The 19207-nt window shown below is 45.7% G+C and overlaps 1 protein-coding gene across 4 annotated transcripts in view; it reads right to left on the bottom strand.

The window, feature by feature from the left end:
* The window catches only part of SLC20A2 (solute carrier family 20 member 2), a 71114-nt gene that overhangs the window by 17690 nt on the left and 34217 nt on the right, over window positions 1-19207 (bottom strand). For all 4 annotated transcript variants that reach the window (XM_019500088.2, XM_019500090.2, XM_014600836.3 and 1 more), the window contains exons 3-8: window positions 16218-16358; window positions 13702-13787; window positions 9564-9660; window positions 6514-6630; window positions 4158-4361; window positions 1526-2114 (exon numbers count right to left, since the gene is read on the bottom strand). In XM_019500088.2, coding sequence (XP_019355633.1) covers window positions 1526-2114; window positions 4158-4361; window positions 6514-6630; window positions 9564-9660; window positions 13702-13787; window positions 16218-16358 — 1234 coding nt within the window. The remainder of the gene's footprint in view (window positions 1-1525; window positions 2115-4157; window positions 4362-6513; window positions 6631-9563; window positions 9661-13701; window positions 13788-16217; window positions 16359-19207) is intronic.

Below are 19207 nucleotides of genomic sequence, written 5' to 3'. Positions count from 1 at the left end.
CGGAGAGGAGCTGGAGGAGATGAGAGATAAAGGGGAGATAAAGACAGGGGGAGATATTGGGCAGTGCTTTTAAGCAAACATGGAATACAGAAGGAAAGGGGAAGATATCCAAAGAGCAGAATGGGCAGAAGAGAAGCTTTACAGCAGTGGCCACAGTTATAAGAGACTTCAAAAAGACAAGAAGAGAGGCATGAGAAGAGAGGGAAAAGGCCGTCTTTGTCAGAATGCAACATGACCGATGTCTGGACTCAGGTTCTGCTCGTAGGAGTGGATAGAATTTTAAAGGATCAGAAGGAAATAGTGAGAGGATATAATCTTGAAAAAAACATTGGAGAGCACAGTGACTATAGATCCAAGTGTCTTTTAGGGATGGCATGGTCCCTGAAATCCTGCATTTCCTCAAAGGGCTTCTTGAAAGATAAGAGACCCTTCACCCTGAGTTTGAAACCTCCTGGTCTCAGTGGTGCTAACTTGCAAGCCTGCAGGGATGTACTTTCACTGTTTGATACTGAGAGAAGCTACCTTTTTCTTTGGCCAATGTGGATCATAGCTTCCCTTAATTTAACCCAAAATACAGATCATAGCAATGGAGGGGCTAAAGATACTTTAATCTTGGCATATACTACTAGTGGGGGCTTAATGACTGCTGTTGTGGAAACCTGTGAAGAGCTTGCTAAAAATAGAAAGCCAGAGTTGAGACTAAGTGAGCATGGCTAACTACATAGATTTTTTCCTTCTCTGGGAGAAAGCAGTTCTGATACAAGGCAGAGTCAGGAAGAAGTGAATATAGAAATCCCCTAGTATGGATCCACCAAGAACACTTGATCCATGAGAACTACCACCTGGCAGCCAACTCACAAGGCCAGAGCCTCGGCAAAAGTAATCTGCTGAAATGGACAGTGACGAATTAAATGACTCAGCAGCTCAATCACAGGCCTGGAGGCTTCCCCATAAGTATTCCATCTCTGGTTCAGAGGATTTGTTCTACCTTACACAAGTGCCCTTCCTTGCAGGAAAGCTGAGCTTGCTCACTAATTTTCCCCAATCTGTCTCCTATATACCTGCTACAGGGCAGTGTTATGAAAGATGAAAGTCTACTTGAACACGTTGACAAAAACAGTCCATACTTTTCATTTGCTGATGGTCTCTGAGCCTGGGGTCAAAACAGACTCTGAGCTCTTGAGGGAGAGGCTGTATTTGTTTTGCTTCTTTATACAATGCCTACAATAAGGCACTGATTCCTGTTAAGTGCCTCTACAGGTGCTACAGGATTTGCCAAAAAAGGAACTATTTACTACAGAACAGAAAAGAAGTTATTGTTGTGGAAGAAAAAATGTAATTCAGTGACCCAAGTCTCTAAATATGTAGCAGATATCGATGCAGAAAGGTTTGCTAGCAAAACTGTTTTGTCGCAACCTGTTCACATAACAAAATTAGCCCTATCTGGGCATACTGAACCCTCTCAATGGAAAACAATACTCAAAGTACTCAGCCCAAAAAGTATGTAGCTTGTGAGTACTCTTACCTGACATCATTACCCCCATGGGCAAAAGATCCAAAGCAGGCTGTCAGGATCTGGAGAAAGTGAAAAAGTAGGTGGACTTCAGAGGCGTCTTTCTCCTCTTTTTCCTCCTCCACAGGATCATCTGGGGGTTGGTTAGGATCCGACAGCTCTGATGCCAACTTCATCTCCACTCCACCTTCTTCTGCCTCAATCTCTGCTTCAGCTACGGCATTGCAGTAGCTAGAGTAGCTGTCATAGCGAACTCTCTTTTTAGAGTAAGACACTGTGTCTCCTACTAACTTTTCACTGTCTTCTGGAGTCGATGTGTCAGTTGCCTTGAAGGCTGAATGTACTGGCATTCCACAGATGGCAGCTGTGTAACAGGTGTAGCTGTTGTTGCGACGCAGTAGCTTGTAATTGTTGTCTTGAGTGGGTCTGTCATCGTTGGCCCTGTCTAGGTGTATTTTGTGGAGCAAGTCTTTATATAATCCTGAGTCTTTGTGCACAGTGTGGTATACATGGCCATCGCTCCTCATTTGACCATCAAAATTAAAGGTGCCATTGGAGACAGGAGATTTCATGGAAGTGTGCGTCATAGAAAAAGCCCTACCTGAAAAAGCAGAGGTAAAATAGAGGTGATGCACACTTTCCTTCAGCCTTTGCTTCCCATGCACGTGTTAACTGCAAGCATTATAAGACAAGGAAACATTTTCAAAAGCAGCTAGGGACTTTTGAAAATGTCTTCTAAGTCGCTTAGAAAACAAGTCACTTGAAAATAGGAGTTAGATTTTTTTTTAAACTTTGACCCTAAGTAAAGATCATAATAAATTGTAATTTGACTGGCTTTCCATCACTGGATTGCGAGAGGATTTACTTGTACAGCTCCAGAAACTGAACCCAGCCAACTATGATTTGAGCATACTCAAGTACAGTTTTTCTTGTAAAAAATAGGCTTCTACCTAATCATACTGAACATCCTCTATATTTTATTTCTATTAATATCATGAATATAATGGCATGGAGCTAATGTATTCCACAGAACACAAAATGGCCATGTTCAGGTTATGAATGACACCATTTCGTAAATATTCAACTGCCCAAAGGAAAAAAAATAGTATTTATTTTTAATTGGTAGTGGTAGCATACATTTAAGTCATGAGTTAATATATCTAAGTAATTCTCAAAATATGTGGTAATCAATTTTTAGTAAAATTACATGGCCATGTAGATGTTACCTAAATAACAGGTAAAAAGAAAAATCTTCCAGTTCAGGGGTGTCAATCTCCGCCAAATGTGGCCTGTGGAGCCTTGGAATCTGGCCTGTGGGGCTCCACATGGGTTGATAAATTTGGTGGTGGGGGAACAGGGCCAGTTAACACCACCACCCCGCTCCACTGCCTAAATTCCATGCTCTGTGGGTTGGGTCAGAGCTGAGCCATAACCCTCCCCACTGTAAGGCCAGAAGAGCCAGGCCAAGCCCCCTTCCCTCTACCCGGTCAGGTTGGGGCCAGGCTATACCAACCTCTCCTGGCAAGGCCAGGCCATGCTCCCTTCCCTCCACCTGCCCAGGCTGGGGCTAAGCCACATCCCCTTCCTCCCATGGGACCAGGGAATGCTCCCCCTCCCACACCCCATCCAGTGGGGCTGCCCTACATCCCCTTCCCTCCACCTGACCAAATTGGGACCAAGTCATACCCCCTTCCTCCCATGGGGTCAGGTAATGCCCCCTTCTCCCCCATGGGGCCAGGGCTAACCCCCTACCATTGCATGGCTGGATTGGGGCTGGAATCTTCCCCCTCTGTGCAGCCAGATCTGGCCTATTGAGGGACTGTGCACTGCCCATCTGGCCCACTGGCCAGAAAGGTTGAGCACCACTGTTCTAGTTGATTAGTTAAGCAGTACCACTCAGTTGCATGCCTTTCAACAACTACATAAAATTGTTTTATACCTGTGTAAACACATGCACCGTACACTATGGGTATAGATACTAGAGCCAAAGTCAGTAGGCCAAAGTATGGTTACAGGATCTGTCCTGACAGACCAGCTAACAAAAATGGCACCTTAAACAAGTGATGGCTTTACTGCATACCCACATGCTCTCTGTAAGTGCATGTTCACAGCCTTGAGATTTTTCTAGGGGACATACTGCAAATGATCATACATTTGTCAACTCCAAACCAATACTTTTCAAGCCTTAGCAAGAACAGTACAGAGAAATACCATGCTACATTTTAACTTTCATAGTTGAGATGTTTTCATATTCCCTGCATTTTAAAAATGGTTTTAAAAATAGGAAAGAAGTAGCATTAAGACCAGGAATAAGAGGAAATTAAATTATCTAGTTCAACTGCATATAAAAATCAAATATGTCTGAAAAGAATTATTCAGCTTTTTAGTCACCTTCTTGTTTTTTCCTACAAAGTTGTGATTAATTAAAAAGGAAGAGGTTCTAACCAAAAACACAAAGCATTAGCCATCTCAGTTGCTAGCAGAAACTGCTATAGGAATATATCTACCCATTTTGAGAAATTTCAAATTAAACAGAAACATACCTAATGGAAATGGATCCAAGATCCCCCCTTGACTCTTTGACCAGAAAACACCATCTAGACAATGGAAAGATAAAACTCGCCATGTTTCCTTTGTTTCTTACCATATGGCACACGTGGATGGCTTCCATTTGCTATGCTATCTGACACTCCAGCAGCTTCTGTTATTGAACCAGTGAGGGGAATTGTGCTCTCATCAGTTGCTTTGGCACCAGGAAGCTCTTTAAAGACAGGTGTCTCCTCATCTTGAATTTTATCAAGACTTTCATCTGATATCCTTGACAATGCAGCGTCCTTCTTTAACCGGCCTAAGGAAATGCTAATATTGTAATTCTAAACCAATCTTCTTACAAAATGGCTAGGTTATTCAATCTTATCTGTACCACTACTGATACTCATAATGGAATACAAACATTAATAAAACAAATTGACCTGAAAACAATAGCTTGAGCAGTTTACTTACTGTTCTGCTAATTGTCCAGGCACATGTTCCTTCATAGGAATATATTACTGGTACATTTATCTTCATCATTCCTTGAAAATCATGAAAATACAGGTCTCTTGCAGCTATCTACAAGTTCAGTGTTTCTCAACTCATGGGTTGTGGCCCAAAAGTGGGTCACAAGAATATTTGAAAGGGTAACAAGCAAGTCCCAAAAAAGCATGGGAAAGCACAGGTTTCCCCTTGCAGGCTGGCAGCATTTCAGCCTACAAGGAGCTGATGGGGTGATTGGAAGCAGAGGCAGCATCACGTGCGTCTGTGTGCACACATGCACGTGGCCAGCATGCAGCCAGGCAGGGTCGTGGGAGCAGCCTCAGAAACTGGATGCAGGCAAGTGTATAGCAAGTGGGGACTGGAGGTCCAGGGCTTGGGGACTGTCTGGGTGTGTGTGGAGGGGGTGGGTGTGGGTGCCTGCTGGCACTAAGAGAAGGAGGCCAGATGCTGAGGCTGCATCAGGGCAGTGGGAGCATGCGGGAGGGTGCCTGCCCCTCCAGCAAGGGAAGGGGTTGGGGGGAACTGCATGACTGGGATGGCGGCACTGGGGCTGGTACCCTTACTCACAGGGGCGGGGTGCCCAGGAGATACTGCTCAGGTGGTGGGCGAGGCCATGACCAAGCTACCTGGCATGGCACAGGAGCCCCAGCTCACCAGATGTGCCAGATTTGTGCGCGGGGCGGGTGCAGGGTGCCTGCTACAGGTGCGGGCTTCCCACCATGCTGCCCTCCTCCCAGGACCTCCGCAGCCCGGTGGGTAGGACCTGACGACAGGGCAGAGCAGGGTGCGGAAGTTGGTGTCACCGCTGTAAGCCAAGTGCTGCCCTGGCAAGGTGCCGCCCCCCGCCCCGGAAGCAGCGGGGGGCACAACTCTGCACCACCACACCCACTGCTGCTGGGTGGGCAAGGGGTACCTTGCCAGGGTGGTGCTTGGCGCACAGAGGCAGCACTGACCTTCCCCACCCCACTCTGCATAGCCACACCCGCTGGGCTGCAAAGGGTAGGGCAGCAGGGTGGGGAGCCAGAGCCTGCACCCACCTCCCACGGGCTCCACTCTTGCCATGCTGGTCGTGTGGGAGGGGGAATTGGACTCCACGCTCCACTCCACCATAGCAGCCACTGCCTCCTGCAGCCGGGGCTCAGGCACTGCTGGGGGGACAGGGGGCTTTGGACCTGGGTACCTGGCCCCATAGCCCTGGCAGCTGGGGGCCCCTGTCAGCAAGGTTAGGGGGTGGGGGCTGTGGGTGGGGAGTGAGGGGCAATGGCATGGGCAAGGCATTAGCATATCAAGACTGCTCAGCACCACAAAAGCAGCAGGGAGAGACAGCCACAGGTAAACCCGTATCCTCATGAGCAAAGGGGGTAAGTTGAGCTGTGGCTTTCCATGATAAAAAAACCCAAAATCAAACACCAAAATGTATAAGTATTTAGAATTGATTTTACTATAGCGATTGAGGCACTGGTAGACTTCCAAATTGCTTTAAACTTGTTATTATATCATTAAAAGATTGTGTTCAACTGATACCTATAGAGTGGCATTTAATTTTAATAATGGATTTTGGGGGTTTCAAATCAGAGAATCTGCGATTTTTATCAGAGAATTTGCAATTTTTAAACAGAGAAAACCAGGATCCCTGCTCACCACAATATAGATCAAAAGTGAGAAAAACTTCCCCTACAGAAAAAATCCATTTTGTGTTCTTTTAATATTTTATTCTCTTTCTATAATGTTGTTGTATTTTATTGTAAAATACCCTCATTGTCTTTTTCAGAAAAGCAGCATATAAATCTGATAAATAAATATATAACTAAATTACTTCAGTGTTACAACACAGAAAATGAAACTGTAAATACTGTCATTGCGCCAGTACTTTTCATTAATATTATGCATTAAAACCCCAAATGGCACGTATTCCAATTCACAAGGATCTCGCTCTATTAGCATTTAATCTACTGGCTACTTACTTGCTATTTTCCTCTTCATCCATGGACATACAAATATCCAAACCACAAAAGCAAATACTAGAGATACACCGATTGATATTACAGCAATTGCCCACATTGGAAGCACCAGTCCTAACACTGTGAATGCAAAAGAATACAAATGTTATAAATCAATGTGACTTCTTTAGTTCACAAAAGGGAGACAGATCTATGCTACAATACAGAAGATCCTGTGTTCACAACCTGCAAACGAGACATTTGAGAGGGGCGATGGTCACTCACATACGCATCTCTGGGATAACACTGCCTTGTGCATGAGCATACTGGGGTATTTGAGGGCCTAAGCTAACATGCATCCAGTTAAAGATGTGGTCCTCAGGTTCTCAGTAGCCATGCCTGTTAGTTCAGCCCCTGCCCCTGCCCAAGTCAATGGCAAAATTCCAGTCAATATTGCTGGTGCTGAAGCAATTTCATAATGACTTCATATCCTGATGTAAGCTGAAATGTGCTGCCTGCAAAAGTAAATATTTACTTGACCTTGGTTTTGGTCAATGAAACCTGAGGTTTACTTTAACCTCACTCATTATCCGCATACTTCAAAAGCTTAACAAGCCAACCCAGTACGTAGTGAAGTCAGGTCTTGATTCTGCAATACTCTACACGTGCAACTCTTACGCCCATGAGTAAACCCATGGAAGTCAATGCGTTCCCTGTACAAACTGCACTTAATCATATGATTAGGATTTTCAAGATCAGGCCTTAAAAGGAAAAAAAAAATACTCGGAATCCTGATTTTTCACAGGTGTGCACACTTAACTTGAAACCAAGGGAAGCACCTACACATTTAATTTATGCAGATATGTAAACATTTATAATACATCAGCCTCGGAGATGCATTTTTATTTTGCTGTGCATTTCTAAAACAGACCATTCCCTTCATTACTTATTTTAGAAAGCTTAACCTGAAACAAGAAAGACGAAGATTATTCCTTAGTTCATTTTGCTTTTATACACATTTTGAACAGGACTAGAGTGAAAAAAGTTGGCTGACCAACTGATTCTCTCTAAAGCAGTGCATGGACCAAACCAAGCAAGGGAAGGGTTTTAAAAGCAGGGAGTAGCTACAGTACTGTCCATTCACATCCCCTTCAGCATGACTATTTCCCCAACAATGTTTGTCATCTTATTAACCATGGTGCAGTGCTGTCAACTACGTAGGTCACAATATACATCTACCTGGCACAGCCAACACGCACAGATTCCATAGAAAATACATTTCTGGGGGGGTTTTTAAGTGACATTTTAGCCCTTTAAATTATGTTAATATATTACATTCAGAGGCTTATATTCAACAGCCTGTCATGAAAGCTTTGAGATGTGAACTGCCCATTCATCCCAGGGCACTGGCACAAAAAGATATTTCCCAATGTTATTTACATTGATTTGGGATGCTGATGTAGAAAGCACTGGGATCAAGAATAGACAAACATGCAGCTATCTTGGAGCAGCTCACACAGTATGTGGCTGAGAAGCCTTTAGCAAACAGGCTTTCCTAGGATGGGCAGTGACAGAAAAAAAACTAAACCAGAGGCGTTTTACCTCAGATTCTTTCAAGGGTAATGCTCCCCTGATTGCACAAAAGTTACCTTGGCTTAAGATGTGCATTATCTGACTGCTCTTCTTTTTGTACCAGTTTAACATCAAATGTAAATGTATGGTCTATTCATGCCCTCAATGAATGATAATGTGATAAGAACAACAGCTGAATGGCCAGAGTCAAACAGTTTAGGTGGGCAACTGTACACTTGTTCTATGTATATATTTGCAATAATTTAGAGCCATAGGCAGATTTAGAATTTAATAAAAGTGGGTTTGGCATGCTGCCCTTCAGACCTTGGCAGGGATGGGGACAAGGGATGGATGGAGCTCCAGAGCCAGCAAGGAATACGGGCAGGAGGAGGGAGTTGGGCAGGGAAAGGTGCAGAAGGTTGTGGTGGGGGGGGCAGGAAGGGAAGAAGGCAGACCTGGGACCTGCCTATCTCTGCTGCTGCCCCTGGCTGACCTGGGTGCAGGGGGAGCCCCAGAACGGCTTCAGCCAGGGGTTGTGAATAAGCTGCACAGGGTGTTGGGCTCTGTTGAAGACAGCTGTGGTAGTGGGCGGCCCCTGTTCTGCAGCCCGCTCTGGTCGGACCTCCCTGGTTTTCCCCATCAGTCTAGGGTGCTGGGCTTAGCCGGGGCCAGTGGCTATATTGGCAGGCAGGTCCCCCCCTTCCTGCATTTTGTCACACTCCCTCCTTCCCTGTGACTGTGTAGGACAGAGAGCTCTCCTGTCCTCTGGGTGACAGGAGACATCTTGTGGAGGCGGCAGGGAGCAGGTATAGGAACAAGGGCCACCCACTGCCACTGTCCATAGCAGCGGTGTGAATCCACCCTGTCTTGAGCCACCCAGATAAACAAAGCTGTAGTTCTGAAAATGCTGTGCACTGTTCTTTGTGAGTCATGATGAATACAGAGGGAAGTGTGGTACCACATCGATAGCTAGAACTTCCCCAATCCTTTTGATGTGGTAGATTAGAGGAAAAAATGCAATAAATGTAGCAATGCATTAGGCCAGATCCTCAGCAATGTCACTTCACACTGACTGAGAATCTGTCCTGCTAACTTCAGTTAAAAGATCTGCAGCGCTTTCACTTATGGGCAGCAGTAGAGATACTGAAGCACTCTGCTTGGGCCAGATACTCTAAGTATCTGGATGGTCAAGTGCTGCCTCTGAAGAAGTCCCACTTAACAGCTCTATACTTGCCCTCCTCTGTAGAGATGAAAAGATAAAAGCCTCTACTGAACAGATACTCTAACGACTGGTTGAGCTGAAGAGAGACAAAGAAATCTCTATTTTTTAAAAACATGGCAACCACTACGATTCTAGGAAATCAAAGGATTCTGATCCTGTGCCTGTTAACACAGAAATTAAACCAAGCATAAAGTTCAACAGTGTACATCATTACCTGTTAGCAAATACAAAATGAGCATTCATGCATGATGCTACAATAATTTCTTTCTAGTCTACTCACCTGGTGCCCCTGTGTACATGATGGAAAACACATTAATCGCTATGGTAGCAGCATAGAACACTGGAAGTGCACGAAGACCGTTGGGCACGGGGTCCTCCTGCAGAATAATGAGGAAAGACAAAGGCTTGTTAATTACATGAGTTTATTCTACTCATAAGCATCACAACTGAGAGATGGTAAGGGACATTCACACATCGCCATGTCCGTAGTAGGTGGGTGAATCTTCTTGCTCTATTTCCAACCATGCGACTTCTACACTTCAGCCTAGGTGCTCTGGACAGATGCTGAGGAAAGGATTTGATTATTTGCATGGGTTCCTGCTGTCACACATGTGGCAGCATCTTAGGGAAATGTCTCAAACAGTAACCAGATGGAGAATGAATCAGAAACACAGAACACAGCACTGTGCTGTGGATGGGTACTGGACTGGGAATAAGGAGTCCCCGATTTCATTCCTGGCTTGTGCTTGCTTAAAACAAGCCACTTTCTCTCTGCACTCAGGTTTCCCCTCCCACCCTTTATCTGTCCTGTCTATCTGTATTGCCAGCTCTTTGAGGCAGGGACCCTCTCCTACCACGTTTGTGCAGTACTTGCTTAGCACAATGGGGTCACCAACTACTACCGTACCACCTCTCCAGTGACTTCTAAGAGCTTGTTTCTAACCTTGTAGCTTAAACTGAAATGAACAAGGAGTGTTTCCATCAGTTAACAAAGGCTTTTCAAGAACTAAAATATTAAAATTGTATCGAGGAGGCATAACAGATTGACAGTAAGATCCAAAATGAGCTTAATGTGAACTGTTTCACTCTAAAATCTTACGTGCCTCAGCAGAATGCCGACTGCTGTAAAAGGACTTGACTCCACAGTAACTGAGTCTAGGAATGGAGACATTTCTGAACAGCAGTGTCTGCCTGTCAGGGCTGCGCATGTGTCTCCTTGAGGACACGCAGGGTAGGACAGCCATAACCCCTCAACTCCCTTGCAGCTGAGGGCTCTGAAACACACAGCCTGAGGTTGATTCCTGGGACTCGCATGGACTACATCTCAAGTCATAGTTACCGAAGGGTAAGTAGCCACCCTTTTTCTGTGATAATGTGTCAATGGGGATCCCAGTGTAAGTGGCTGATAAGCAGTATCCTCTTGTGACTGCAAGAGGGAGGAGTTCAATTTGCAGTCAGTCAGTCCATCAAGAAGAGACTGAAGTGCTGTTTGCACAAACTCAGCATCTGACCTGGCTGCCACATCAAGCACATAATATTTAACAAAAGTTAGCAGGCTGCTTGGCATGGCTGTCTGGCAAGTCACAGAGACTGGAACACTCCCGACACAGGCAAAGGCGGCTGCTTGGGCCCTGCCAAGTGTGCCTCGTTGCTCAGAGGGAGAGGCTCACATCCCACTGGCAGCAGGTGGAAATTAACTACGTTCTGCTTCAAGATTCTTTCTGAGACATCTTGGCCTTTAGATGAGCTGGATGGGGCCAGCAGAAGTGGGAAAAACTTGGCCCACTTGCGGTAGCAGAGGAAAGTACTGGACCACACCCAAAGAATATAATTTCTTTTTTTCTCAGTATCAAGTGTGGCTTCAGGAAGAAGGCGGGGAAGGGAACTGAGGGGGTGGTCAGGTAAAATTCTCAATTAATAGCACCTCAGGGTCCAACTGGAGCACCGAGTCATCACTACTTTGCTCTGTCAAAAGGTGTGAAAGGCAAACCAGCCAGGATGGCTTGGAATTGCAGACTGTCCATGCCAATGCTGACAAATCTAAGAAAGGGAAGAAGCCACTTCACCCTTTATGATCTGGTAAAGGAGCATTAGGTAGCACAGGACACAAGTGTAGCCCCAGTGGACACTGCCCTTTAAAGTTAATTCTGGGATTGTGTGCATATGTGCATCTATACTGGGATCCATCTTGAGACATACTCAAAGAATGACTCTTACGTTATGTACATCAAGTAGCACAAGTTGTCACTCACACACATCCAAAGCTGTCCAAAACCAGGCTATTGTATTTCTGAAAAACCTATCATAATACAAACGCACAGTGGGCTGAGGTTAGGTTGCAAATTCATTCTTATCTTTGACTTCTCCTGACTTCTGAGTCCTTAAATACACCAATTTTCTGCTGCAGTTGATATGCTGTTTGCATTTTATTTCCAAAACTTAAGATAAAAGTGATGGTAGGGGACAACAAACAGCTTGACGTGGCCTTCCTTTCATGGAACAATAATCACTTTAATCCTATGTTCTCCATGCTCTAGACAAATTTGGAAGCTCCCCTCCCCCACACTTCATTGTTGATGTTTATTTACATCAGAAATAAAGAATGATGAAGCTGAGGTTACAGGAAGGGTTATTTATACCACATCCATTTAAATTTCCAGCATGACTGCTATTTTGGTGTCTCTCATTTTAGGGCCTTTGTCATGCATTGCTTTCCCGTTTGGCTGCGATGGATAGAGAGGGATGAGAAAGAAGGAAAAAAAAAAAAAAAAAAAAAAAAATGATAAAAGGGCCTTCTGTCTTCCCAAGTCTGCTGGCTTGCAAATAAACACAGATCCTCTGGTAAGGTTGATAACTTAAAGCAGTGGTTGTGAACTGGAGGTACACATACCCCTAGGGATACTTTAAAAGGTTGTAGGAGGTATGCAGAATGAATGAGAAAAAATACTGTTTTATAGAGGTGCATTGATACATTGGCTCTGGATTGGATCGGCACCGATATAAGGAAAATTGATTATCAGCAATGGGCTTTTTTTGGCTGATGTGGCCAATATATGCCCTGTGCAAGCATGCAGCGATGGCACAGCATGCAGGTGGCTAAGAAAACATCATGGAGAGCAGGCAGGTCCAGCTGGTAAGTCTGTTGTGGGGGAAGGGGCATGGGAGGGGCAGATCGAAGCCCCAGTGGTGAGGGAGTGGGGCAGGGGCTACACAGTTGGGACAAGGCTCAGGACAGAGCCACGGCTTGTCCAGGGGGTGTGGGGGTGGGGGGGGTGGCTCGCGCTGCTGCACACACCCCAGGAGGGCATGGGGGGGGGGGATGTGCCCCCAGATCCATGTGCAGGGTGAGGGTGGGCTGCAGACATCCCAAAATTTACCATAGCCCCCCTGTGACCCCCCCTTCCCAGTGCTGCTGCAGCCTGCCCCAAGCACAGCTTGGCCCAGCCCCCTGCCAGGAAGAGCCCAGTACCACCCCAGCCCCAGCCTGCAGCAGCAGCCTGCCCTGCCCCATGTGCAGATCCAGAGGGCACCTCCCCATCATGTCCTCCTAGGGTGCATGCAGCAGCAGGAGATGCACCCTCACGCCTCCCCTCCCCTCCCCTCCCTGCATGAGCCGCTTATGGCTGTCCTGCGCCCTGCCCTGGCTGTGCAACTCCTGCCCATGCCCCAGCCCCACTCCCTTCTTCACTACTGGGGCCTCAATTTGCCTCCCCCAGCCCCTTCCCTCCCTCCTATTAACGGTAGCATTGAAAACAAGAAAAAAAAAAATATAAAGCATAAATTAGCTGAAACTTTGAGACAGACGGGGTCCCACTTGTTACAAAAGGTTGAAAATCCCTGACTTAGAACTATCTGACTTAAAGGCTCCTGAACACTTCCACTCGTGGCTGAGGACACTGGAACTGGTGATTAAACCTCTTGAATACTAAGGAAAATATTTTCCTGAAGCTTTCTTTGACATATGGTGCCTTGGGAGACCAGTGTTTAGAATTTCACACCTATTAATTACTTGGTTAAACACTGTTTTATTACTTGACACCAGTAAAGTCACACCTTTTATACAGTGATTTTGCTAGCACCCTCCTGATTAAACAGCATTCATTACCATTGGCTATGATTGTGCAAAATCAGTTTTAAATAAGGGCTCATAAAGCAGCCATCTGCAGGGGGTCATGTCCCAGTGAAGTAGAGTATATATTAAAATATATAGACTTGTTTATGCCTGGAACACCTCTTATGTTACGGGCTCTGAGTTTCAGGTCTGCTCAGAGAAGCTGCAGCTTCAGTTGGAGTACCGGGTGCTCAGGCTATCTCAAAAAAACAAGCCATAGAAATGTCAACAGCTAAATAACATGCAACCATGCACACGTCACATCACACCAAGCACTCGCTGCAGTGTAGAGTAGCAAATTCCTTACCTTGTTTAAGATGCAGTATCTGATCAGCACAAAGAGCACTCCAGACATCAGGCCAGACAACAGTGGGGAAATAAACCAAGAGGCCACTGAGCAAAAACAGAAAAATAGATACAATAGCTGATAAATGGCAACATCCCATGTAATTAATGAAGAAAGAATTTGTCAAATAGAAAAACAACCAATGAACAAAGATGAAAACATTTATGGTGATTCTTGCACAACTGATATTGATATTCCAGAGACTGGGCTTGCTCATAAGACAGGATGTTCAAAAGTATTCAACACTGGCTTTATTTATCTCTATGGGCAGACCCAGGATTTTGTGAAGGGGAGTGTGGGAGTAGTGACCAGTGCTGCAGTGGTGGCTGCATCCCTGGTCCCAGCTTCCTGTCCCCCACTGGTGCAGACAAATGATGCCATGGGAGCAGCATCAGGGACTTTTTATTTTTTGTTATGTGCTCAATGCAGGTAAGAATCCCATCTCCCCCTGCATTCCCCTCCCCATTCCTGGCACCCCCATCCTTCCCTTTCATCCTCAGCAGCATGTCCCCTCCCTGCCTGTTGCCCAAAAGAACTCTCACATGCTGCTGTTGTCACTATCCTTGGCTGATACAGGAGCAGGGGGCCTCCAGAGCTGCTTCTGCCCTACTTCAGCCAGGAACAGCAGTAGTGGCAGCAGCACGCAGGTACCTTCACCCTGCCTGGTCCCCCCAGGTGTTCTCTCTACCAGCCTAGTAGCAAGCATGAGGCAGGGGAACCCATTCACTGCCACCACTGGTGCTCTTCCCTGCTGAGCCCGACTGCAATGGCTCCGGAGCATCTCCCCTGACAACCCCCCCAAACCACAACTGTCCCAATTCAATTCATGAGGGGGAGGAGCTCCAGAGCCATTACAGCTGGGCTCAGCCAAGGACAGTGGCAGCAGGAGGCAGGGGATGGTGCAAATGGAAGGGGAGGGGATGTACCTCTGAGGACAGAGTGGAAGGGAGGGGTCCAGAGAAGGGGGCTGGACCAGGGATGACACAGGATTCTTACCTGCTTTGGGGACTTAAAGTCCCCAGCTGCAGCTCCAGCAACATGGTTTGAAAAGAGGGTGTGTCTTCACTGCTGTACCCTTTCTGGATCTGCTTCCACTGAAGTCAGTGCAATTTTCACTAATGCTAAAGCACTACTCAAAAAAATCACACTCCAAACTTTTTCTGGAATAATAGTAACTGCATCCCACAGGAGAGCTACTTCTTTAAAATAATTTGTGGTACATGCTGGGAATCACAATGCAGTGACCAGACCCCTCCACCCCCATGGAACACCACAGATATCAACAAGATACTATGCAGACACAAGCACCTGTCCTTCTGGACCTAAATATGTGAAAAGCTGCAGCAACATACAGCCGCTGTCATCTGACTTCTGGTTAGGTCATTAAAAGATAGACAACTTTTTACTGATGAGATTTTCAAAAATAACTTCTTACTGACATCACTGACCAAATTCCCATCGACTTCAGTAGGAGCAGAGGTAGGGCACTGTTGTGAAGCCCTTTTGAAAGTCCCGCCCACCACCATTCATTATTTGTGATGATTGATTTTCAGAACAAGTTGACACTGATGTCATTTCAAGCTTTCTTTAAAGCTGTTTTACTTTCAGCTGAATTAAAAATACATATCATTCTAATTGGGCAAAAGTTGTGTGGTATACAAGTGACTTATCTACAAAAATAGACAAAGTTTAGATCAGGGTGTCTAGCCAAGGCAGCCATCACATGCAGTGTGACTGCTACTCTGGCCAGATTGTGCTGAATGCCGTGCCTAGTCTGGCCACTCTGGGATCCATACTGCACAGTGCGGGTCCCAGACTGGTTGGCGCAGCTGCCAGGTCAGGTATGCTGAAGGAGGGGGCAAGGGGAGGGCATCTATGGGCTGAACCTGGCCAGTAGACCACACCACAGGCTTGTGCTATGCCCCATGTAGGTCTCAGACCCAGGGGTAGCACCAGGGGCCAGTCAGCAGGGCTTCATGGGCTGTATATTTGACAACTCAGGTTTAAGTTGTGATGTGTGCAACATGGCATGCAGAATAACAAAGCTCTCTCTTAGGCCCCTCCATAGCCTGTCTAGATCCTGGGAGCAGGCCCTCTGATGGAAGTAGCTGTTGTATGCCAACCTTCTTCCTCTTTGGAGCAGGCAGACAGAGGACCATGGCTGTGGCTGCTAGTCAATACTGCTGAACTTTGCTGAAAGCAGGATTTGTTTTCAATAATGCCACTTTTCCTGCTTCTGGTGCCTGTGCTTGCTTGGGTACCTCTGCATTGGGATGTATTTACATCCCCTCACTTGGGGCTGTTTCCCGAGGCCCAGCATGACATACATTTTCTGAACACCAGGATTGGAGGGAAAGATCAACTTAAATACGGTTCATGACAGTTGTGAAAGCACTGTTGCTGGAACAAAACAAGCTTTTGTTAGTCTACAGACACTTTTCCACATACCCTCACGTATAAAAGGAAATGTCAATTACCAATCTTGACAAGCTGCATCCACTGAACGCCCTGGGTACCAATGGCAACAAGTGAGAATCCAATTGTGGCACCCACAATACAATGGGTCCCAGATATGGGGAGTTTTAAGAAAGATGCAATCAGCTGCCAAACAGCAGAACCTAGAAATTGAAGTGGGGAAAAAGAGGAAAAAATATCAGTTCTAAGGAAAGATAACATCAACAGCAACGAGATAACAACAATGTAACGCAATAGCTTTCTTAACCACATGCTCACATTCTTCTCTCAGGGCAGCCTACGCCCTGTGCACATAACAAAGACTTCATAAGGAAAGTTTTGTTCACATTCAGGAAATACTGGCAAAAAACTTAACAAGTAACTCTGCTCATTGCATTTCCCTGCAATTCAGTTTTGCTGACACCTCTAATTTCTATAATGTATAGAATAAGTTTATCTTTGATTCAGACATCTTCCCTTTCATCCAGCTCCTGCTGATGTGACAGAGTTGGTACAGAACTGCTTTGCTACAGTTCCACTATTTTTGGTAGACTTTTCATTTTTACAACCCGTCGGTTCAGTTTTGACTAATCGCAAACAAATCAAACTGTGCAACAAGCAGAGAAGTGGCAGCTCTGGATAATCTTGCTCTCAGCAAGATTAAAGTGGAACCCTTAAGTATACAAGGCAGAGGCACACAAGGTCTGGTTAATAAGTTGGGCAGGCTCCTAGTCTCAAATCTTGTGGCAGCAAGGCCGCTTGGCAGCAGAGCCTGATGGTACTGTGAGAACCCTAATGGATGCAATGCCCTTGCACTGAAATACCAATTCAAGAAGCAACAAAGCATTGCCCCAAATTTGCATTCTGGCCTGGAGTGGAAGTGCAACATTTTTTTTGTTGGGTGAGAGTGGTAAGGTAAGGATGTAGAGAATTAGAATGGGGACCAAAGAATAAAAGGACGATAAAGATATACAGTGCATGAAAGTGACTGGGTACAGGAAGAGAACATTCATGCTGATAGGTCAAGTTCAAGATCCTAGTCACTAGACAAGATTCCTCTTCCATTGCTTTCTGGACTGGCAACTTGCTCAATTCATAAAACAACAAACACATTCCATTCCCTATTCACCAGCATGGGTGGCAATCAAGACAGTAGCTAGGGAAAAAATGATTAATAGTGTAAAAGTCATGAATTTCATTAAAGTTAAGCACCTTAGCACCACCTCTGCTATTTTTGGGACAAAAAGGGCACTCTGCATTGGGAGCTCCTATTCCACTCATTGCTGGTTTTCACATGGCAAAGTTTCAAGTTGCTCATTTGAACTCAAAGATGATATAAGGATTTTTCTTGTTGAATGTGGCTCTGCCATTGCTGAAAACATCATCAGTCATCACAGGTTTGTTCTGAACACTTGAATCCAAAGGCAGGGGAAGCCACAGATTCTCATCTTGGAGTTTGTGGACAGGGCTTGAGAGTCATGACCACACTATTCTTCCTATACTACTAAATGAGCGGAGGGCACCAGGGAAGGCCTAGTATGGAAGAGTCTGAGAATGACTGCAACACAAAGCATTAGAAGAGAGGAAGGCAATGGGAATAAACTGCATGCTCAAGAGAAATGGCAGGAAGTTGAAGAGGGAGTCGGGTTTAAGGATTTGGAAAATGGTGAGAGTAAGAAAAGGAATGGGTGGAGCAAATGTGTCAACAGGTTACATCTTGAGAGTAGGTGACTCCACTGAACTCAAGGCTGGGGTTAAAGAGCATTATATTGCATATGTTGGCTCTGCAGGACACCAAACCCATTAGCTCAGTCTGACTGAATTCTTTATCCATCTGAAATATCTCTGGTAGATCCAAAAGCCATCTGTCATTTCCTCCACAGCACTCTGTCTGCAAGATATGGCCATCCAGAAAGAAAGGCAAAGAAAGAAGCAATCTCTGTTCAGAATGCAAAGCTTTCCTGAAAGGAGAGAGTTGGGTGGTGAAAGAGATGCGTGTCACAGGTCTGGTCCCCAGGTCAAAGAGGTCATTTTTCTTGCAGGTGTAATTAAGCAATTGAGAATGCCAGGTTGCCTGGGTTGATGCAAGCAATCAAATTCATAATCTGGGCACATCTCCAAAAACTCGACTCATGTCTCCTTACAAATACAGCTTTCTGGGTTCACTTTCACACAGGTGTCTTCTAGCTTAGACTGTCAGCCCCTGAATAGCTCCATCCAGGTTTTAACTCATGTTCTCTGGTGGCTACAGAGTGACTAGATCTTTGTCCACTAGGTCTCTCTCTCAGATTGGGTCCACCTTAGCCTAAGCAGTGAAGGGCTCCAGGTTAAGCATCAGACAGTAACAAGCTTGTTGCTCGTTGGCAGAGACCATGGTGGTTTGCAGGGAGTCCCTTACTCAGGCTGCACAGAAAAAGGAAAAACCTGGCCTTTCCCCCAGCAGACCAAGGGATGACTTTTCCTAGCTGGATGCTCTATTGCCCATGGAAAGTTGTGTTCCTCAGTCTTCTCGCCCCATGTGCTGATCAAAGAGAAGAAGCAGTCAGTCCAGGCTGGCCCAGGACTGTCTCACTCCCAGGATACAGAACATGGCCTGGGACCAGTGCCCCAGCAAGAAGACTCCTCGAAGGACTGCCATACTGATGTCTTAGTATCTTTGGAACAGGAAAAATTCCTCACTACAGAAATGTGCCCAGCCACCTTGCTAGGGGATAGGGCACACAGCAGAAACATCTTCTTCCAGGGGTTACTTAAGTGTTTGCCTGTGTAAGACAACCTTGTAATTGTTCCCCAATGGTAACACTAAAAAGACAAAAGACATCCCTGCTGAGAACAGATGGTCCCTCTTGGCCCCAGGTTTCTGAAACCAGTTCAACATGCAGAGGTGGTTCTTTTAATACAGATTGTAGAACAGTCAGAGGTGCTGTCTTGAGGCCTGCTTCTGCTCTGCAGCACATTGGCCCTTAAAAGAATCCAGCTTCTTTGACAAACAAGGTGATACTCTTGGCACCCT

This window comes from Alligator mississippiensis, chromosome 2 (genome assembly GCF_030867095.1).
Source record: "Alligator mississippiensis isolate rAllMis1 chromosome 2, rAllMis1, whole genome shotgun sequence".
In the NCBI taxonomy this organism is placed as follows: Eukaryota; Metazoa; Chordata; order Crocodylia; family Alligatoridae; genus Alligator; species Alligator mississippiensis.
This window is presented reverse-complemented; position numbering and strand designations above follow the sequence as displayed.